The sequence below is a fragment of the Anomaloglossus baeobatrachus genome, chromosome 1 (genome assembly GCF_048569485.1).
Source record: "Anomaloglossus baeobatrachus isolate aAnoBae1 chromosome 1, aAnoBae1.hap1, whole genome shotgun sequence".
Lineage (NCBI taxonomy): Eukaryota > Metazoa > Chordata > Amphibia > Anura > Aromobatidae > Anomaloglossus > Anomaloglossus baeobatrachus.
In genome coordinates, this window is record NC_134353.1 from 917,856,327 (window position 1) to 917,880,803 (window position 24,477).

The 24,477-nt window shown below is 45.5% G+C and overlaps 1 protein-coding gene across 1 annotated transcript in view; it reads right to left on the reverse strand.

The window, feature by feature from the left end:
- The window catches only part of KIAA1328 (KIAA1328 ortholog), a 249,927-nt gene that overhangs the window by 72,420 nt on the left and 153,030 nt on the right, over window positions 1–24,477 (reverse strand). Inside the window, exons 7-8 of the mRNA XM_075327734.1 lie at window positions 19,567–20,168; window positions 12,686–12,778 (exon numbers count right to left, since the gene is read on the reverse strand). Of these exons, the coding sequence (XP_075183849.1) occupies window positions 12,686–12,778; window positions 19,567–20,168 (695 nt within the window). The remainder of the gene's footprint in view (window positions 1–12,685; window positions 12,779–19,566; window positions 20,169–24,477) is intronic.

The following is a 24,477-nucleotide window of genomic DNA, read 5'->3' on the forward strand; positions in this document are numbered from 1 at the left end:
GATGGACCACGTTTGGGAGTGCGCAGCATGGCGGATGGAGCACGTTTGGGAGTGCGCAGCATGGCGGATGGAGCACGTTTGGGAGTGCGCAGCATGGCGGGTGGAGCACGTTTGGGAGTGCGCAGCATGGCGGGTGGAGCACGTTTGGGAGTGCGCAGCATGGCGGATGGAGCATGATAGGGGGTGCGCAGCATGGCGGATGGAGCACGTTTGGGAGTGCGCAGCATGGCGGATGGAGCACGTTTGGGAGTGTGCAGCATGGCGGATAGAGCACGATGGGGAGTGCGCAGCATGGCGGATGGAGCACGTTTGGGAGTGCGCAGCATGGGGGATGCAGCACGATGGGGAGTGCGCAGTATGGCGGATGGAGCACGTTTGGGAGTGCGCAGCATGGCGGATGGACCACGTTTGGGAGTGCGCAGCATGGCGGATGGAGCACGTTTGGGAGTGCGCAGCATGGGGGATGCAGCACGATGGGGGGTGCGCAGCATGGTGGATGGAGCACGATGGGAGGTGCACACCTCCCCCCAACACACACACACACGCGCACTGCACAACACACACACACTAGGAATCACAAACAACGCCCTACACAGACACCCACACACACAGACAACGCTGCACACACAAATATACGCACATACTGCACAACACACACATTGCTCAAAACATACCTCCCCCAAAACACACCACACACACAAACCGCACAACACACACACACACACACACACACAACGCTACAGACACACAGCGCTCCACAAACAACGCAACACACGCAACACACATACAACACCGCTCTCACCCCCCGCGACACTCAGAACATGTACAGCGCCCTACACAAACACTTGGTAACTACACACAACAACATCTATATATATATATATATATATATATATATATATATAACAAAAATCATACATGAACTACACAATACGTAAATTCTAGAATACCCGATGCGTAGAATCGGGCCACCTTCTAGTATATATATATTTATTATATATTATATGCAAGTGTGTGTGTGTATATACATATACATGTATATACATGACCCTTAGGCTATGTGCCCACGCTGCGGAAAATGCGCGGAATTTGCCGCGATTTTTTTGCGGAAATTCCGCGGATTTTTCAAAAATCCGCAAGTACAGCGCTGTACCCTGCGGAAAAATCTGCAGCATGTGAGTTATTCCTGCGGATTTCTCCACAGGGTCCCATACTTACCTGTCTTGATAGACACCGGAGTCACTTCCTCCGCTGCAGAGGAGCGCGGTGGAGCCTGGAGCAGGAGGTGGGCAGGGCCTGCACGAGTTCCGGTCATGTGACAGCCAGAGCTAGGGCAGGCCCACCCACCTTCTCCGGCAATGTGCAGACAGACACGGCTGGAAAGTGAAGTGCTGCGTGATGGAGATAAGTATGAACTCCCCCGATCACTCCAGCACTTGTTCTGCATTGAGGATGCAGTGCCGAAGCCATGGTACTGTAACCTCAATGCAGAATACCGCAGCATATCCGCAGGACATTCCGCAATACAACCGCAGCATGGAAACAGACAAAGTTGTGCTGCGGTTTTCTGGGAGCTCCTGCGGAATGTCCTGCGGATATATCCACAGGTCACTTTCCCCGTGGGCACATAGCCTAACTCCTGTCCGAACCCTGATCTAACAAACCCTCTCCTCCACCAAAGGCACCGGGACCGGAGAGGCAAATACCACAAACCGGGGAATAAACAAAACATATACACACTGCAATCAGACACAGGGGAGAGACAATATGTGCCCAGGAAGAAATAAAACACAGGGAGGATAAAACCAACAGGGATATTTCCACACCACACAGGAAAACACACCACAGATCACCAGGCTCTGGATCCCTACAATTTGGACAGATATCGCTGAAGTAACGCTGAGCTATATTTGGTGGTGAGCAACCGGATTCGGATTGTCAGCCTGAACTTCTACCAGCAGTTCACAAGCCAGCAGGAATTAACTCCTGCTGGACTGGAGAGCAGTGAAGCTAAAATAGCCGACGGCCGAGTCAGGCTGAACAACCAAGAGACTTCCAGTTGCTTGTCAGACTCTGTGGTGTGAACAGAATCCAACACCACCATGACAACCAACAAGTGCAAAGCTGAACACCACATAACAGCAGGATTGCAAATGTACAAGCAGTGGTGAAAATAAAAGCAATGCATTCATATGCTAGGGACGTCAGTCAGGACTTTTCGGGGTGACCTGTCGCTCATGGTTGGGTGGTTGTCTTGAACGTCAATGCCTGGCTCCCATTAATGGGATGCAGATCTGTAGCAGACACATCATCTAAACCTAATATTCTAGGCCTGGGCAGATTCCCTGTTCCAAAATATTGGAAGGGGCCGCAACAGATTTACACTGCTGTGAATGTAAACTAAAATATCAGTATACAGCCGCCACTGCTTTTCTTTGTGATTGGAAACAAGCATTGCCTTCGACACTGGTTTCCAGATTAATCATGCTGTCTAAACAGGTCACCAATCACCTGATGATGATGATGATTATGATGAACGAGCAGAATGTTTGTTCGTCAGATGCAATAATTTTTTGGCTTGCCTAAAAATAGTCAGTCAATTTTGGCAGCACGCAGATATCGTAATCAAGATTGTTGTGTGCACATGAAAGGGCGGTCGGTGTGACTTAAGGCCCCTTTACACACTGCAACATCGCTAGCGATATCGCTGTAATGTCACCGGTTTTGTGACGTAATAGCGACATTGCAGTGTGTGACACGCATCAGCGACCTGGCCCCCGCTGTGAGGTCGCTGATCGCTACAAGTCGTTCAGGACCATTCTTTGGTCCTTTGTTTCCCGCTGCGCAGCAAGCATCGGTGTGTTTGACACCGTTACAACGACATCGTTAGCGGCCCAGCCCATAGGCGGGCTAGCGTTCCCTTTCCAGCGAGGTCGTTCTGCAGGTTCGTATCGCTGCGGCGTCGTTGGCCAGATCTGCCTGTTTGACAGCTCACCAGAGACTGTTCTCGACCTGACCGGGATCGCTGGAAGGTCTTAGTGTGTAAAGGGGCCTTTAAACAGTCTATGGCCATATCTATCCATCTCAAATGACAGCTACAATATCAGATCATAATCAGGAGGTTAACTTTTTTTTTGGCATTTAAAAAAGGTCCATGGTGTAAAAATCCAGCTGATGAATGGCTGAAGCAGGTCAGTGATGCGGCCAGTGAGCGGGCATTTCCAGCATGGTGAGGAGAAAGAGTGAAAGAACAGTGAGTCCTTATTAACCCTTTCACGACCGGCCGATTTTTCGCTTTCCGTTTTTTTTTTCGCCATTTTCTGAGAGACGTAACTTTTTTATTTTTCAGTCAATATGGTCATGTGAGGGCTCATTTTTTGCGGAACGAGCTGTACTTTTAAATGAAACCATCAGTTTTACCATATTGTGTACTAGAAAATGGCAAAAAAATTCCAAATGCTGAAAAATTGCAAAAAAAGTGCGATAGCACTATGGTTTTTGAGATATTTTATTCACTGTGTTCACTATATGGTACAACTGATGTGTGGGTGTGATGCCTCAGGTCAGTGCGAGTTCGTAGACACCAAACATGTATAGGTTTACTTTTATATAAGGGGTTAAAAAAAACCCGGAAGTTTGTCCGAAAAAAGTGGCGCACGTTTTACGCCATATTCCGTGACCCGTAGCGTTCTCATTTTTCGGGATCTTAGGCTCAATGATGGCTTATTTTTTGCGCCTCGAGCTGACGTTTTTAACGGTACCATTTTTGCGCAGATGCTACGTTTTGATCGCCTCTTATTGCATTTTGCGCAAAAGTTGTGGCGACAAAAAACCGTCGTTTTGGCGTTTGGAATTTTTTTGCCGCTACGCCATTTACTGATCAGATTAATTGATTTTATATTTTGATAGATCTGGCGTTTCTGAACGCGGCGATACCAAATGTGTGTATATTTTTTATTTTTTTAACCCTTTAATTTTCAATGGGGCGAATGGGGGGTGATTTGAACTTTTAGGTTTTTTTGTTTTTTTTTAATTTTTTAAAACTTATTTTTTTACTTTTTTTTTTTATTTTACTAGTCCCCCTAGGGGGCTATTGCGATCAGCATTCCAATCGCTCTGCAGTATCTGCTGATCACAGCTGGAAGGCTGTAAACAGCAGATACGCTCTCTTTCTCTTTTGCTGTGCCCCGGGCACAGCGAAAGTGAAACCAATTCATGTGTAGTACAGGAGTCATCACATGACCCTGTACTACCATGACAACTATCGGGAGTCACGTGATCGCGTCACGTGACTTCCGGTTTCGGCGGTAAGTAACACTTTACCGCGATCGCGCTTATAATGGCGCTGTCATGTATTGACAGCGCCATATAAGGGGTTAATCGGCACGAGCAGATAACGATTCTGCTCGTGCCTAGCAGGCACACATCTCAGCTGTGAAAATCAGCTGAGATGTGTGCCGATCGCGGCATGCTGCCGCCGGAGGACCGCGGGCAGTAAGATTATGTCATTTAGGACGTAATTTTACGGCCCGCGGTCGTTAAGGGGTTAAGTAAACTGTTGGGGAACGGCAAAAGGGGAGAATTTTTTTTTTTCCTCCTTTTTAATCCTGGACAACCCCTTTAATTTCTTCCTCTTTCGATTTGTTATCAGAAACCCCACTATTAGGATGAAGGGTATGTTTGGCATCGTACACACAGATCTGTATGGACATGCGCCATATGTCTGTGAAAAACAAAATATAATTTCTACATTATTGTACATCTAATGCAGCTACAAACTTTCTTGGCGTCTTACACCTTGGTACAATTACACAAAGCCACGCGCTGCCTATAATAAGATGCCTCCGGCTGCTGCGTCCTTTGAGTGATTGCCGAGGTTCTGGGTAATTGAAGCTGTAGAAGTGGCCATCTCATCTACACCGGGACGGCGCTCCCACAAGGTGGACCGAGGCCTCTGCTCACAATAAACCTGTCCAGACGAGGTTGTTAAAAGTGGAACCTGAAACAAATGTGGCTGGAGAGTGCGAAGGTGCGATTCTTATAATTAAAGACACACTTAATTGTTCAGGAGGAGTAAAAGGCCGATAACGTGGAGGATACTGGACCGATGAAGAGTTTACAGAAATTATTCTGGACAGTCCTAATAAAAATATAACATTATGGAAATGGGCAAAAGTAACATAACAGCAGAATATTAACTTAGGTCTCAAAAACATATTAAAAAGGAGTTTAATATTTTTAAAATGGGCCCAGGGTAGTGTTAACGGTGAGTGCACACGACGATCAGTGTCTTGGATGCTGCATTGTACAGTACAAGCACAGTGGATGGGATGTATAGAAAGCACATGCCCACTGTGTCGTGCGGTGTTCTGCATTGCACTTCCTGGGTGGCATGGCAGTATTGGACTGTTCACACTGCAGAATCTGACAAACAGCCTGTCATGTGCATCAGCTGGTTCTGGCATCACTGCTCTCCAGGAGTTAATCCCTGCTGGCTTGTGATCATCTGCTTTAACCTCAGGCTGCTGATCACCACCAGCTGCCCTCACCCTTTATAATTTGCAGTTGAGTGCCAGATATAGCTTTTTGCTTCCTCGGTTTCTGTGGTTATCCAGTTCTATAGTGATCTACAAGTTGCAGTTCTGCATGGTGTGGGAGTCCTCCAGCTGTGTACTTACCTCCTATCCCATTTGTGTTACTCCACAGTTCACATACTGTCCCTCCCTTGTGTTTGCATGCAGTGTGCACGAGTTTTCATTTTTCCTTGTCTATGATTATTTGTGGGTTTTTGGTAACTGGGTTTAAGGGCCACTCCCTTGACTCCGCCTGCACCATTATAGTCAGTTGCCCCGTTGGTGCATATGTCCGAATCCCATTTTGCCAGGGATTCGGACGGAAGCCCCGACTGGACCATCAAACGGGAAGAGGAACACAGTGTGAAAACACTCTTAGAGCCACGTTCTCTGAATCAGTGGGGGTCCAGCAGCAGTAATCAGCCGGTTGCACACCCTGTGAATACATGATAAAGGGGTTTCTCAACTTAGTACGTTGACACTCAAGGCAGTGCTGAAAATATTTGCAAACGTGCTGGGCTATCATAAATAATGGTGAATCTATGACTCTCAGCATGTCCGAGCAGTCATTCTGGGAGTTGTAGTTTTGCAAAATCTGGAATGTCACAGCTTGTAGACCACTGACCTAGAAAATGTATTTCTGAGACGCACGCATTAACAAGCAAAACCGGAACAAAATTATTAATCTGTTTCTCTCCTTTATGGGGAGCTGCCAATAAGCCCCAATTCCACAGCATTGCAATACTTAGGAGCTCACACATCCATCGTTTGCCCCCTCGTCACACAATTACTGCTATAATCTAACATTTTTAGCCGACCAATGATGAAAAATTGCCTTCTATAAATCAAGCCTCAAAGACGGCTTTCCTTTTTCTCCAACATATGCACCGGCTCTAATGAGGTCTCTTGTCACAGTCCCCGGTATCTGACAAAGGCAGGAATCATGAGTCTGCCGGTGTAACCATGTACGTATGTGCTGGATATTTAATGGATGTACGGTAATGTGGCTGTGTATACGGATATTTATCTCTTAAATGTTAGCCCTATTAATCACTTGGAGGCTCGCGAGGGCGATAGATTTTTAAGTGTAAATAAGCTCTGGCGATTATTTAACTCTGCACATAGTCGCTCTATTTAAAAAGGACAGAAAAGTACAAGGACCAGGCAGAACACCAGGAAAATAGAAGAAAATCCTGGCCCCTACTAAGGGGATTTATCTATAATGAAAGCGGCTGCACAGGTAATGTTACCCAACTAAAAATCCAGCTATTCATCCTTGCTCCTTTGATTCTATTTTGTATTATATTGCAATAAAAAATGGTAAATATATAAAGAAATGTTATGAATTTGTTCCAGGAGATTAGCCATGATCCCTAACTTCTTGGGTCTAGCTGTAAGACTACTTGCTGCAGCAGGAGCCTCCCCCTACATAAATTCACTGCCTTGTCTGCAGTGGGCTGCTTCTCCCAAATCTGCATCTTCTCCGTTCACAAAAAAGAAAAAAAAAAAAAAGTAACAGATGAGCAGTACAGGAATCCATGCCATTGCCTTAATATTTCCCAGAAGCATATGGAAAATATTGCCGAGCGGGTACATGTTCACTTTGACAGTACGGTGTTGAGACCTATGGCTTGTATTCGGCTTGTTCTATATGGACAACAAAATCGGGCGCAGAGTTCCAGGTGGTGAAGAGAACGGTCATACAGGGGTTTGTCATGTGACATCATCGTACACACGAAATCCGTTTGCCTTATCTACAAAGACGACGCCAGGACGTAACCTTAACCTCATGACGGCAAACCTCAGGTCTTTGTGAGCCATGATATTGCTAAGGATCTTGTGCTGTAAGAATTGGGACATGGGCTGCACACTTTTACCACAAAAAGTTGAGGCTCAATATTGTACATAAACTGAACCGGTTTTGGGTCTTTACCTACACATACCAACCCTACGGGCATCCCACGCTCTTTTTCATTATCAATTCTACATATTTAAGTTTCTTTAAAAGGGAACCTGTCAGCAGATGTGGGGCCTATAAAGCTGCGGCCACCACCACTGGGCTATTATATATATAGCATTGTATATAAGAGTCCAGGCCGACGTGTAGAACGTAAAAATCACTTTATAATACTTACCTAACCGGTCGCTGCGGTGGAGTTGGGTCATAATGGCGTCTCCGTTCTCCAGTGCCGGTGCCTCCTCTTTCGGTCATCTTTATCGTCCTTCTGAAGCCGGTGTGCATGACTTGTCCTACGTCAGCCACACTTGTAGGCGTGGAGGTCTTGAGCGGGACCGGCGAGTGTGTATGACGTAGGATGCGTCATGCACACAGGCTTTAGAAGATGGAAAACCAAGATGGCCGAAAAAGAAGGCGCCGGCACCGGAGGACGAAGACGCCAATTGAGCCACATCCAGTGCAGCGACCGCTTTAGGTGATTATAAAATGTTTTTTATGTTCTACACAGCGGTCTGGGCTCTTATAGACAACATGTTAGAATGGTGTATATAAGAGCCCACTGGTGGTGGCCGCAGCTTATAGTCAACAAATCTGCTGACAGGCTCCCTTTAATTCCAAATGTGACAGTTGTAGGTAACTGGCTGGAGAGGAGGCCATGCGGGAGCATCACTAATCAATGTTTCTTGGAACTATCCACATGGGTCTAGCCACCACGTTAAAGAAAACCTGTCTCCAGATTTGTCCCCTATAACCTGCGGCCACCATCAGTGAGCTCTTATATACAGCATTCTAGAATCCTGCATATAAGAGCCCAGGTACATCACACAGTATACAGGAAAAAGGGGCAAATATTCAAATGGGAAGAACTAAAAAAAAAAAAAAACAACACTCGATGGACTTTTTTTTTAAAAGAATTATTTTTATGGTGTACATTTAGTGGTAAAAGTAACCATGTTATATAATTCTCTTCACCAGTGCAATTTTGGCAATACCAAACATATCCGGCTTTTTAATTATTTTAGAAGCGTACAAAAAAAAAAAAAAAAAAAAAAAAAAAAAAAAAAAAAAAAAAAAATCGCAAGAAAAAAAAATTAAGGGTTGTGTCGCGATTTAACATTTTCATTTTTGCACCTATTTGACAAATTATGTTATCTATGTTTTTTTTACGTGACTTATCGCTGAGGTTTTTGTCTCTTGTTGGTATGTCATGTATTAATTTAAGCTGCTTTATTTGCAATATTTCCTGGTATTTGGCTTTAATAATACTCTATTGATACAGTAACGTGCGAATTTTCTGCATCTGCTTCAATTCTATAGAGAAAATCTGCACATAAAACAATGTACTCATAAGAGAAATTGACATATTGTAGATTTTAAAAAATGCACCGCGGGTCAGTTTATGTGGCATGAAAAATAAATAAATAAAAAAAGTGCAGTAGGCATAAAATTCTAGAAATCCCATCCCCTTTGCTGGAACTGTAAGATGTTGCATCAAAAAACTCACCAGAAACTTGTGTAAACTTTTAAGCAATATATCACCCTTTTGAGTTTTTTTTAGTTAATAATATGGGCATACAGGTGGAATATAAGTGAAATTAGCCATGGTCATTTGGCAAAAATCCTCTTTTATATCTTCTATCTTCCAGGCTATGGGGCGTGTGCTGCCTGGAAGATAATCCTGCCTCCAGTCTTCACTATACAGGATTCCTCCTCCCCTTCTCTGGTGTACCAGTGACGCCAAGTGTGCAGCCAGAAATCTTGCGCATTTGCCTTCTGCCTGCCGACCCTCCCTGCACTGTTCTGCCCTTCTGTGGGCCCAAGTTTACATTTTGCTGTGTGCAGGCTCCGGGTAGTGACTACTGCAGGTGGGGGATTTCCGGTTCTGCACCTGATGTCACAGGGACACCAGGGAAGAGAAGGGGAGCAGAAATCTTATAATTCGTAAATGAAGACTGGAGGCCGGTTTATCTTCTGGGCAGTGCATGCCCCATAGCCTGGAAGACATAAGATATAAACGAGGATTATTGCCAAACGACCGATCATCCAGGGGCCATAAAGGTATGGCGTATTCCACCTCTATGCCCATATTAACTAAAAAAAAAAACTCTCAAAACTGAAACAGATTTCCTTTAACCTTAAGACAGGGGGTTCAACTTGGCTTGCATGAAGGCAAGTAGCCTGAAAATCCCATCTAAATGTGGCAGAGGAACTGAAAGATAAAGGGGGAAGTACTAAAGACTGATGCTTGCCAAGCAGAAGCAAATACCATATTTCTCGGACTATAAGACGCACCCTGGTTTTAGAGGAGGAAAATAATATTTTAAGCAAAAAATGTGGTCATGACACACTGTTATTGGGCGAGGATCTGCTGCTGACACTGTTATGGGGGTAATGTCCCCAAATTCTCTACTAAGGTACCCCATCCTGGTAATGATCCTCCTGATATAGAGAAAATTATAATATATATATATATCCCTGATCCTGGTATAGCCCCCATCCTGCTATATACTGTCATCCTGGTATGTGCTCCCATCCTGCTATATACCCCATCCTGGCATATGGCAGCATCCTGCTATGTATGGCCGCATCCTGCTATATACCCCATCCTGGTGTATGGCCGCATCCTGCTATATACCCCATCCTGGTGTATGGCCGCATCCTGCTATATACCCCATCCTGGTGTATGGCCGCATCCTGCTATATACCCCATCCTGGTGTATGGCCGCATCCTGTGGCATACAAAAAAAATAAAACGTTCATACTCACCTTTCCTCGCTCCACGCAGCATCACTCCTCCTCCAGTCTGTGCCAGCAGCAGCGCCGCTGACCTGTGTGGAGCCAGCCACAATCCCTGCAGCATCGCTCGTCCTCCTGTCTGCCGGCTGCGGCTGTGTGTGGACACGTGCGTACCGCTAGTCTCCACACACAGCCACCGCCGGCAGACAGGAGGACGAGCGATGCTGCAGAGATCGTGGCCGGTGAGTATACCGATTCACTGCACCCTGCGCTGATGATGATGCGCGGGGGGCAGTGAATACAGCCGCACATCGTAACTCCAGGCTGTAGTTGCCAGGGGTGATCATGAGGGCTGGCTGTTTAGTATGCGCCCACCCCCCGCCCACCTGTCAGCGCCGGCTTCAGCGCTTAGAGATGATGGGCAGAAGGATGGGCGGGAGGATGGGCGTGCATATGAAATGAGCGGGCCTACATGGTCACGGTAGGTGCTGCTACAGCCTGCTCATGCCCCCAATGACCCGCTCCACCGCAGCACCCTCATTCCCGCAGTCCTACATTCAAACTATAAGACGCACCCCCACTTTCCCCCAACATTTGGGGGGGTGCGTCTTGTAGTCCGAAAAATACGGTAAATGAAGAAATGTGCAACTCACAAGAGTTAAAAAAAAAATAAATAAAATCATAAATAATACGAATACTGATAATACTAATAATAATAATGTATAAAAATTGAAAAAATATACATATAATAATTTGGCTGGAGGTGTAAAACCGCAGAATGTGCCCAGAAGAGGAAGCCAGGCGGCACAGCACAGGGCTGTGTGTAAGAGCTGGCAGCGGCAGCAATGTCTTGGAGCTTTTGCACGGTAAACCTTCAGCCTTAACCTGACAGCATGTGAAATGTGGAATTATCTGCAGCTAATTCGCAGGCAGTCGGTGCGTTTCTGCTTCACTGCTGCCCTGTCATGACTCTCCAGCAGCAGCTGCCTCCGTCCCGCCGTGAATGTTCTGCTATTCCAACTGGGGATAAGAAGCTTATTTTAGGAGGCCCCGGGAGACTCGTTTTCTTGCTCACCGACACCACAGAAATGGTAATTTTTAATAGAGGCCTGAAAGACTAAGGACAAGTAAATATATATATTTCACTCTTTCATTCAGCGGTAAAGGATCTTTATACGCTCAAGAGCCCATGAGAGACATCTACGCGGGAACACAGTGACTGCCTTAACCGCTTAGTTGCTGGTGGCTAAACGGTCGATTTTTGCTGCAATTTTTGTGAATAATGGTAAAGACCACGTCTCTCCTAGCGAGTCCTTCCCCTGAGGATGTGATGTATGCTTTCCATATATTATCCTGACTTGGACATTTTATTGCTGCTTTTCAACACTCTTGTTGTCATTTGTTCTGTGCATGTGCAGATCCAGGCAGCACAATGGCTTATACTTATGCCGAAAACTAGAAGAAGATACAGAATAGAAGACGATCACATGAGTAAGGCACCAAAGTGATCAATGAAAACCCCCATCTTGAAATTTTAAAATACAATAGGCACAAAATAGACCCATCACAAAGGAACAGCGAGACCTACAGCCTTAAAGGGAACCCTGTCACCAGATTTGGGGCCTATAAGCTGTGGCCACCACCAGTGGGCTCTTATATACAGCATTCTAACATGCTGTATATAAGAGCCCAGGCCACTGTGTAGAATGCAAAAATCACTTTATAATACTCACCTAAATGGTTGGTATGCTGCAGACTGCTCAGATGGGTGTCTCAGTTTCCGGTACCGGCGCCTCCTCTTTCAGACATCTTTGTCCTCCTCCTTCTGAAGCCTGGGTGCATGATGCGTCGTACGTCATGCACACATGCCGGCATTGAGGTCCTGCGCATGCACACTACAATACTTTGATCTGCCCTGCTCAGGGGAGATAGAAGTGCGCCTGCGCAGGACCTCAATGCCGGCGAGTGTGGATGACGTAGGACGTGTCATGCACCGCGGCTTCAGAAGAAGGAGGACAAAAATGGCCGAAAGATGATGCACCGGACCCGGAGAACGGAGACACCCATCCAACCAGTCTGCACCGCACCGACCCTTAGGTGAGTATTATAAAATGATTTTTATATTCTACACAGCGGCCTGGGCTCCTATATACAGCATGTTAGAATACTGTATATAAGAGCCCACTGGTGGTGACCGCAGCTTATAGGCCCCAAATCTGGTGACCGGTTCCCTTTAATAATAGCACATGCTGCATGATACAATCAGTACCACTCACTCCACGAAACAATAAGGGGGAACCAGACAAAATACACCCTCATACACCAGGCAGCTGTGCAGTAAGTGAATGGAGAATCTGAAGGGAGTAAAAAGAGGAGAAAAAGAAGGGGAGAGGAGAGTATACCAGGAAAGGACACCTACCTGAATCTTGAGCCATTCATCAACTGGACAGCGCCAGGTAAAGGTGTGGACAGGACGGCCATCTCTGTGCTATGGGTCACAGGACTTGGGCGGCTTTTAGATAAAACAAAAAAAAAATAAAATTACAAAGTTAGCATTGGCAATAAATGTCAATTACCGTATTACCTGAAACACAAGGAACATTGCAGCCAAAACTCAAGATGCATTATCTGGACAGGTTTTAATTCTTGAAGTCAGAAATTTCCTTCAGTCCTTTTATCCCGGGCATAGAATTCCCCAGGCAGTCGACCACGGTGCAGAACTTCCAGGCCGTCGGCCCCGCTGCAGAACCTCCAGGCCGTCGACCCCGGTGCAGAACCTCCAGGCCGTCGACCCCGCTGCAGAACCCCCAGGCTGTCGACCCCAGTGCAGAACCTCCAGGCCGTCGACCCCGCCGGTGCAGAACCTCGAGGTCGTCGACCCCGATGCAGAACCTCCAGGCAGTCGACCCCGGTGCAGAACCTCCAGGCCGTCGACCCCGCAGCAGAACCTCCAGGCCGTCGACCCCGGTGCAGAACCTCCAGGCAGTCGACCCCGGTGCAGAACCTCCAGGCCGTCGACCCCGCAGCAGAACCTCCAGGCAGTCGACCCCGGTGCAGAACCTCCAGGCCTTCGACCCCGCTGCAGAACCCCCAGTCCGTCTACCCCCAATGTACAACCCCTGGCCCCTCGCTATGCTGTCTGTCTTTACTAATGAGACAAAACGGCTGGTGGTGCAGAGCTCACAGATACCAGTGCATACTGTAATAGGAGCCACTGATTTAACAAGTCCATTCATGACATTTCTTCATCCTAAGGCCATGTGCGCACACTGCGTTTTTGGGTGCAGATTTGCCAGCAAAGTCAATGAGAATTCTGAAGTCTTGTGTATGTGTTGCTTTTTTTCCCCTTGCAGATTTGGTGCAGTAAATAATCTGCAGCATGTCAATTCTTGGTGCATTTTTGCCAGCGTTTCTCAGTCCTTCCACCCATTGACTTAATTCTGAAAAACGCATGGTAAAAAACACACTGCGTTTTTGGTGCGTTTTTCTGCCAGAAGATACAGATCATTTCTGTATAAAATACTCCCTGGGCACGCATAGCCTAAAACCTTCCCCCATCATCTGCGAGTGATATTACTGAGGAGTGGAAGGAACAGCAGCAACTCAGCCATGAAGTGGAGACCCCATAACTAGTGATCAGACTCACCAAGTCTAAGATCAGTTTCTAATTGAAACGCGTCTGGTGTCCAGTGCTGGTTGTGACTCCTGTATTTCTTGTGAAATTCAGTATTTTCTAGAATTTTAAAGAATCCAATAAAGAAGCAGATTTTATTGAAATTTTTCCCGGAAGCTGGTTTCTTTTCCTTCACTTGTTGATCAGGGAGCGGTACCTTGCTTGGCTGCTCAGCACTTGTAAGGAGCAGATGGATGTCTGGATGGCCACGACTCAAATACTCAAGTATAATGGAAGTCAATGGGGAACTCTTCCAGGAAAATGCTAGAGTCCCCCATTGACTTCCATTATACTTAGGTACTCTTGTCACGCCCATCAGAGCATCCAACTGCTTGTTACGAATGCCGAGCCCGGTACTACTCGCTTATCACAACACAACGCTAGAGATTGGGGGGCCGAGTACTGAGGAGCGGAGGGCAGAAGTGTCACCAACGCTCAGTGTTATTGCCTAGAATGGCACTGAATCCCGCTCCCCCATTTACGATGTTCATGTATGGCCAACACACAATGGGAGGCAGTAGTATGCCAGGATTTCATTAGCTGCAGTACTGTCAAATGACGATTGAAAAATGACAGTTCCTGTTCCCTACAAAACTCCAAGTACAGTGGAACCTTTGTTAATGAGAACAATCCGTTCTGGGACTGTGCTTGTAAACCAAGTTACTCGTCTAGCAAAGCAAGATTTCCCAAAGGAAATCAATGGAATGCAGACAATTTGTTCCACAACTTGTTCAATGCCCCATTCTACACACACACACACACACACACACACACACACACACACACACACACACAAACTTATTAGGCTCACCTTACCTTCCGTTACATCGCCGTCCTCCTGGATCTTGCAGTTCGCCGGTACAGGATCTGTATTGGGTAACCATCGCAACCGATGCTGGAGCTTCCACTGCCAGAGCGCTGACGTCAAAAGGCAGGAGTCGCTTGCCTCCGATTGGTCAGCGCACTTGTCTTTGAGAAGTGGCTGACAGCGGAAGTTCCTCCATCCTGTAGTGGCGAACTACAAGAACCATGAGGCCGGTGATGGAATGGAAGGTAAGGGGAGCATAATATGTGTGTGTGCGTGCGTGTTTGTGTGTGCGTGTTTGTTTGTGTTTGTGTGGACTGCAAGAGCGGGTTAGAGCGCGGAAGTATGGAACCGGAAGTGTGTGCGGTGAGTATTTGCTCGTACAGCAAAGCTTTCTCGTAAACTGCGTTACAAATTTACAGCAAGCTTTGCTCGCATAGCGAAATACTCGCTAACTGGGTTACTCCTTAACCGAGGTTCCACTGTCATTTATAGAGGTGTAGAACAGGGGAAACAGAAGGATACTCCGGGTATGGCTGGTTTCACACGTCCAACAGCCACGATCAGAGGACAAAGCTTAACAGCCTCATATATGCCCAACTTAAGAAAGGAGACCCATGACTTAACAGTCACGTCCCTTCTCCTACTGCTCCTGGCAGCACATATGTAGGGTATTTCTTAGCACAGGAAAAAGTCCGAAATAAAAATGGGGAATCTGAGCAATTATTTAAAATAAAACTAAAATAAATATTTTATAATATATTATATAAATATTATATATTTTTTGATTCCGCCACCTCCACTGAAAAAAGTAATTAAAATATATTTAGATGGGTTCCCCTTGTGTACTGGTGGCAGATAATATCTGATTCAAGAAGGGCTGAACAAAACAAGATGAAAGAACCCTAAGTTTTGCAGTGAACAGTCCATACAGAACATTTTGTAGTTGGATGGAGTCCGAGGCTGAGAAAAGGTCTTACATATTTGGTATAAGCTCCTGTTTATCATTTCTTCTAAGATTGTGTGGTTCGCTGATCTCTGGGAGAGTCCGGGGCACAGAAGCGTCACCGGCACACTGCACGTCTCACTGAGAACCTAGAGACGGAACGGAGGCGACGCACTGAAGGTCTGGTAATGCAGCCGGAACGACAACGAGATGGAGAAGGGAGCCAGGAGATGACGGGAAACCAAGTGAACTTCAGAGCACGGAAACATTTAACTTTTTAACTTGCTCTTTACTGGTGATGGAATATATATATATATATATATATATATATATATATATATATATATATATATATATATATATATATATAAAAAGGTGTCCTCACCAAGAATAAGACACAGAGTGCTCTGCACTGTGTCGCTATAAGGTGCCGCTTCGACTACAGTCTACACAGAAGTTAGCTTCTAAATACATTATATTTATTCTGTATTATACTGCAGAGCTGCACTCACTATTCTGCTGGAGAAATCACTGTGTACATACAGTTGGGTCCAGAAATATACTGCTAAAAAAAAATAAAAAAGGGTACACTAAAATACAAAATCCATGTTTAATTGTTTCCTTTTTTTTTTTGAGCAGTATATTTGGACAGGGACCAAGTCTTCTTGATTTTAGCTCTGCATGCAAAGGTAATAGTTTATCATACATAGAATGTTTTAATACTTTGTAGAGAATGACGGCCTTAAGTCTGGAAGCCATGGACGTCACCAAACTCTGGGTTTTCTACTTCTGTGCGGCTTTGTCGTCTTTACTACAGTGACTTCAGTTGTTGCTGGTTTCTGGGTCTTTCTGCCTTAACCAGTTTACCACCCGGTGATTGCCAGTTTCTTCCTCCCCTTTTTATTTTCCAGTCAACACAGCCATATGAGCGTTTTTTTTTTTTTTACAGGGCGAGTTGTACTTTTGAACATTTATTCTGCTGAGCACGGTGAAATTGCAAAAAAAAAAAAAGTTCAATTTCACAATTTTTCTTTTTTGTTTATACGAGGTTGTAGATACCAAACATGTGTAGTTTTACTTTTATCCAAGTCGTGAAAAGAAACTCGGAAGCTGGTATAAAAAGAAAAAAAAAAAAAAAAAAAAAAAAAAGGAATTGTACTTTGGCGCCATTTTCCGAGAGCTGTAGCGTTCTTATTTTTCGGCATCTTGGCTCTGTGACTGCTTATTTATTTGAGTCTTGAGCTGGCGTTTTTATTATACTATTTTTGTGCACATGTGATATATTGATTGTCTGTTATGGCATTTTATTGCAATGTTGCGACAGCCATCGAAAACATAATTCTGGATTTTTGGGGTTTTTTTTTTCTCACTATGCCCTTTACTTTAATTTTATATTTTTACAGATCGGTATTTCTGAACAAGCTATACCAAATATGTATTTTTTTATTGCTTTATTTTCACTGGGGCAAAAAGAGGGGTGACTTGAACTTTGTGTGTTGGGGGGGGGGGGGGTTCATTTTTATTTTACATATTTTTATTGATTTTATTAGTCCTCTTAGTGTATAATAAGGAATAAAATCCCCTATTTGATAGCTTCTGCTGATCAGAGCAGTGCTTCAGCATCCATCTGATCAGCAGGAATTCTGCTCTCCTGTGAGTGTCGGGGCTCTGCCGGCATTCACAGGAAGCGAGTCGTGACAGCAACAGGGGACATCATCTAACCCCACACTGTCAATGACAACCCATTGGCGCAATGTGATCACAGCGGGAAACAGCGCGATCCCCGCCAGAGCGTGCTAGAATCGAACTGTCAGAGTTTGACAGCATGATTTAAGGGGTTAACAGGATCTCCGATCCACCCACGCCTGTTGTCTGCTGTTCTGATCAGTCGACGTGCAGCTATGTGTGGGGAAAGATGTGGCCCCACTTCGTGAGCCCATATCAAAAGGGAGGGAGGCAACAAAGGACGTATATATACACGTCCTAGGTTGTTAAGGGCTTAATTATGTGAAATGCAGCTGGATGGGGCTGAACCGGCCATTGAAGAATATTCCACTTCTTCACTTTTACCGTATGTTTTTGTCATTGTCCATCTAAACACCATCCAATCAGCCTTGCAACATTTGGTTGAATCAGAGCAAAAAAATTTCGCCCTGTACACTTCAGAATTCATTCTGCTTCTTCTCTCTTCAGTCACATCATCAATAACCACTAGTGCACCAGGGCCATTGGAAGCCATACATGCCCGACCATCACACTGCCTCCACGATTTCTACATACAAGCCATAATGCCCCTTTAATATGACAAATGCCTAAAAGCTAACAACATTTCTACAACCACTCATGCTACGTGATGAACGCAAGCATGAAAATGAACATGCAAGTCACATGTGAGCCGCTTTTTATTCTTTTTCCACTGGAGAGCAGGACACAAAGGTTTCCCTCAGGCCAGCTGGGGGGGGGGGGGGGGGGGAGGGGGTCAGGCACAATGTCATATCACATTCAGTCGGGAGGAGGAATTTTTAAATATCAGAAGGTAGAATAAAAATATGGCAATAAATGAATATTAAGTGGTGCCAACAGAGCCATTACTTGCATACTGCCCATACCATAAGCTACCAGTCTATTGTCAGAAGCATTCCCACTAGGCTGAAGCTCCGTGTTTTATGACAGGCAGAGCATATTATGTGGACTGATTTTGTCTGACAATATATGAAAAATATTCACTCCCCCATAGCAAGTTAGGTTACAGCGTGGAGCTTAAGGATGCCTACGGTGACACTTTGCAGGGGTTCAAGAATTACCTACGATGCAACATGCCTCAGGGAAGGGCTCGGGGATGCCTACAGTGAAGCATAGCACGGGCTCGGGGATGCCTACAGTGAAGCATAGCACGGGCTCGGGGATGCCTACAGTGAAGCATAGCACGGGCTCGGGGATGAATACAGGGAAGCATAGCACGGGCTCAGGGATGCCTACAGTGAAGCATAGCACGGGCTCGGGGATGAATACAGGGAAGCATAGCACGGGCTCGGGGATGCCTACAGTGAAGCATAGCACGGGCTCGGGGATGCCTACAGTGAATCATAGCACGGGCTCGGGGATGCCTACAGTGAAGCATAGCACAGGCTCGGGGATGCCTACAGTGAAGCATAGCACGGGCTCGGGGATGAATACAGGGAAGCATAGCACGGGCTCGGGGATGCCTACAGTGAAGCATAGCGCAGGCTCGGGGATGCCTACAGTGAAGCATAGCACGTGCTCGGGGATGCCTATAGTGAAGCATAGCACGTGCTCGGGGATGCCTATAGTGAAGCATAGCACGTGCTCGGGGATGCTTATAGTGAAGCATAGCACGGGCTCGGGGATGCCTACAGTGAAGCATAGCACGGGCTCGGGGATGCTTATAGTGAAGCATAGCGCGGGCTCGGGGATGCCTACAGTGAAGCATAGCGCAGGCTCGGGGATGCCTACAGTGAAGCATAGCGCAGGCTCGGGGATGCCTACAGTGAAGCCTGGTAGTGGCTTGGGGATGTCTACAGGAAAGCAAAGAGGGAGCTCGAAGATGACTATGGTAAATATTGGCAGTGGTTCAGAAATACTTACGATACTACAATGAAGCATGCCTACAGTAAAGCATGCTGGGCTCTCTGGGATACCAACCGTAAAGCATATCAGGGGCTCGAGGATGCCTACCGTGAAGCAAAACAGGGGCTTGGGGATGACTAAAGTTCAACATAGCGGGGGCTTGGCGATGATTACAGCGAAGCATAGCGGAGGCTCGGCCATGACTACACTACAGCGAAGCTAAACCTAATGTGTAATGGCCAAATGTTATAATATCCTTTGTAACCAACCAGTGATGTAGCTCCTCACCTGTTTGCCTCCAGCTGTGCCTGCTGCAACTGTTGCTGCTTCTCCAGCAGTTTGACCTCCTGCTGCATTAAAAGTTGTTGTAACCGCTCTCGCTCTATCTCCACCTCCAGCTTCTGCAGCAGCAGCTCCTGCTTCCGCTGCTCCGATATTCCTTTGTCAATGGCTGAATCTTTCCCTCTCGCTCGCTCTCCTTGGCTCGTGCCCGACACGGTGGAGCATCTTGAGAATGAGCACTCTTCAGGTGGTCGCACTACTGACATACCAGGAGGGATTCTTCCTATTTCGTCATGCCATGTAGGGTGTAAGCAGCAATGGGATATCGGTTGCTTTAAGGCACTGCTGCAGTGATGGCTGCAGGGGTAATCTGTATACTGCATATGGGATAGCCGGGCACCAGGGCATTTACTCTGGAGACAGTTTTCAGAAGAGCATCTATTGGGGATGTAGTGATAACCACTCCGAGGTGTGGGGTCACTTCTGCATAGTGGCTGCGGCACAATGGGGTACAGGCTTTCACTCTCACTACTTGGCATGGGTTTCTGGTGGGCGAGGTAGGACCCGTTGAGTTCACTTGCTGTAGGCCGTCGTGGGGTTTTAGGCACCTTTGGGGAAAAAAAAGGGAATAAAATTAAAAATAAACAATTATCTGAGCTTTTAAACCTTAACTATGATCTGTTCTTAGGAGATGCTGTTGGGATTGCATAGATTACAGGATCATAGTGCAAGCCACACATCACTGCATAAGCTCAACATCTCAGCTTGCAGACTCTCCACCTGACATTTAGATGCCGAAAACTTGGTTTTGCTCATTTTGTAAAAATGTGTTGATGCACCCGTTACAAAATATGTCTGAGTAATCCTCAACACCACTATTCTCTTTCTCGTTCTGGACTCGGGTCATAACACACTCCTACACCGGCACATAGTGGCAAACCATTCGTGTTAAGTAAGATTCCATCCACTGACCGCAAGGAGAGCACATATCAAAGGCTTTATAGTGAACAGAAGTTCTATAGAAACCCAGATCAGCAGTACCACAGATTTTTTTGTCACTCCAGTGGAATGTTCTCCCTGCAACTTGGGCTGCAATGGACGTCCCAATTACAGGACACCTGCCGGAGCACTGGAAGGGCACCTGCCGGAGCACTGGAAGGGCACCTGCCGGAGCACTGGAAGGGCACCTGCCGGAGCACTGGAAGGGCACCTGCCGGAGCACTGGAAGGGCACCTGCCGGAGCACTGGAAGGGCACCTGCCGGAGCACTGGAAGGGCACCTGCCGGAGCACTGGAAGGGCACCTGCCAGAATATTAGGGCTTGCTCACACTACCGTATAATATGGAGGAGTGCAATGCGAGAAAAGATCATATTGCACTCTGACAAATGTTTTTCAATGAGGCAGAGCAGATCTGCGATTGGCAGCGCATCTTCCACAGTGTGCACTCATTCAGGTCAATGGTTGCACGCAAAACATCGAACTGCACTCTGATGTCATCCCAGTGCATTGCTATGTAAGCAGAGACAGACAATGGAGAAGGTGGGGAGATTAATCTTTCCCTCTTCTCCTAACCTCTGCTCCAATTCTTGCATGCGAGAGACTCGGAGCACAGTAGAATAACACTCAACTCACGCTCACAGCAGAGTTTGAGCTGAGTGTCATTAACATATCACATCCGATGCACTCACTTTGGATGTTATACGCCAGTGTGACCCCAGCCTTAGACTTATACCTGCTGGATGTACTGTACTGTCCTGCTATACTTACCTTTGTGCCGGAGCACAGCTGTTTTGTGTACTACCGTGTTTTTCCAAAAATAAGACCTCCCCCAAAAATAAGCCCTAGCAGGGATTTCCAGCATTTTCGGAGAAAGGCTTAAATATAAGCCCTCCCCAAAAAATAAGCCCTAGTCGCGGATCTATAATGAAGTGTCCGTGCAGCTAAAAAGGTTACAAATACTGCAGAACACTTCATTATACACAGCGGCACCCGGCAATTACACTCACCCGACACTGAGCGGCAGGACCTGCAGTGATCACACACCCGCACACATCAGATCTCACAGAAACACACACACACAATCAGATCGCACACACACACACACACCAGATCTCACACAATCAGATCGCACACGCAAACATCAAATCGCACACACATCGGGTCGCATACACACTCCCCTCATCCAGCGACACCGATATCTTCTCGCCAGCAGAATCCTGAAAGGCAGTGCGGTGGAGCGCAACAAACAAAACCTGCGGCCGGACACGTGACTTGCTTCATTCCCTGCGGCCATAAGTGCTGGATGTGATTGTGTCGGTGATCGGATGTGTGTATCTGCGTTCGGCTGTGTGTGCCTGCGATCTGGTGTGTGTGTGTGCGTGCGTGCGTGTCATCTAGCACCAGGGTAGGACTGCGTGCAGCACTGACCGGAGATCACAGGAGGACCTGGGAACCACGCAGACATCCTGGTCTGGTGAGTATGAGTCTCCTGGGAAGTGGGGGGGGGTCTGCTTTTTTGGGGGGTAAACTTACCCCCAACCGTGTTTCTCCAAGAATAAGCCCTCCTCCAAATAAAAAAAAAAAAAAAAAAAGTGCTTTTTTGGGAGGCAAAAAAATGTTAAGACAGTGTCTTATTTTTGGAAAAACATGGTAGTTCCTCCAAGGCTTAAAGGAGTAATAAAACTTGCCTTGTACTAAAAATGTTGCTGATGCAAATGCTGCCCAATACCTATGAGCGAAGAGTGTGTGTGTAATATTATAATATAAATATATATATCTATCTATACACATACATACATATACACACACATATATACACAATATATATTATATATATATATATATATATATATATATATATATATATATATATATATATATATATATATATATATATATATATATATATATATATATATATATATATATATACATATATATATATACATACACACACAATATATATATATATACACAATATATATATATATATATATATATATATATATATATATATATATATATATATATATATATATATATATACACAAGGAAGCCGCAGAGACACCATCACATGTTTATCAACGCTGGCAGGTGGCTAGCCAGGTCTTTCACCGGGAATGAAAAAACGCGGAAAGGGCAGTCTTCAGTCAAGGAAACCACCTATGCCAAAACATGGTATCCATCCACAGACAGCTGTTTCGGGGTATTTGCCCCTCATCAGTGTGGAGTAGGAAACTGGCTAGTGGGAGCAATGCCTAGTAGAAGACTATATGACTACCTAAGGTCAACCATCCTTATATTATATATATATATATATATATATATAATATAAGGATGGTTGACCTTAGGTAGTCATATAGTCTTCTACTAGGCATTGCTCCCACTAGCCAGTTTCCTACTCCACACTGATGAGGGGCAAATACCCCGAAACAGCTGTCTGTGGATGGATACCATGTTTGGCATAGGTGGTCTCCTTGACTGGAGACTGCCCTTCCCGTGGTTGTTCCTTCCCGGTGAAAGACCTGGCTAGTTTCCTGCCAGCGTTGAGAAACATGTGATGGTGTCTCCGCAGGCCTTCTTGCTTTGTATACACACACACACACACACACACACACACACACACACACACACACACACACACACGTTCTGAAACGTCGTGTAATTATACAAAGCGCAAGATATTCTGACGTATTGGTGATCTGTAAATGATGAAAAAATGGAAACAATTTTCCAGATATCTCTGTGTAGCTACAAGCATGAACGCCACATACGTTCACGCCTTGACTGCAGTAAATAAGGTTATAAATGGTTGTGAGCAAGGTTTTGATACATTAATGCACTTAGACAAATCATCAAAATCAGCTGCTGGCAGCTCCCATTGCAGTTACCGACCAATGATGTTTCAGGTGTGCATGATCGGATACAAGTATGAAGAGGTCATGCAGGACGATCACCAGACTAAAACATTGTGGCCACGGAAGCTGCTCACAGTGGCATGAGCAACATGGTGTTATGAGGAATATGAAAATAACTGAAACATTAATTGTACAAAATCTAAAAAACAAAAAAAAAACTTTTTTTCTATATCTGCATCAAAAACTATTACCAACCACTAGAAAAAGAAAGAGGAAAAAAAAAAAAAAAAAAAAAAAAGGTAATTTTACGATGACAGTCCCTTACAGAAGATAAAACAGTTACGTGTGCTTTTTAATATGTTGGATTTTTTTTCCCCACTTTTCAGTTGTTCAGAGTCCCCTTCATGGAGACTGGAGGCTGCAATCATCTAATTGTATGCGGTATATATACTGCATTGCTGCATATACTGGTAGTGAAAATCACAGTCTCCTTTGAAGCTCGGCCACAGGCTACTATGACAAGCACGGAAGTCTTCAGCACCCCCTGCTGTAAAAACAGCAACCCATCGTCGACTAGCGATCACATCATGGGCGTGCTGATAGGTGCTAGAAAGGTGCGCCCATATGCCAGTAGCCTGTTAAGTCGCGCAGTCAGTTTGACAGCCGGATACAACAAGATACGGTAATAATTGCAGCCGGAGCTCAGCTCCACCCATGATTGATGGATATTTCAGCAAGACAATGATCCAAAACACCGCTCCAAATCTACTCAGGCATTCATGCAGAGGAACAATTACAATGTTCTGGAATGGCCATCCCAGTCCCCAGACCTGAATATCATTGAACATCTGTGGGATGTTATGGACAAGATTATGAACTATTATGAGTATATAAGAGTTATATGGAGATATCCATAAAGAACAGGATTTAAGATGGTGTTTGAACTGTACCACACATATATCTCTTGGCATTAGACTCAGACAGAGTCTTGTGACAAGTGAATCATGCTGACATTGCTTAATATAAATGAGGAAGCAAGCACATTCCAGTATATTGTAT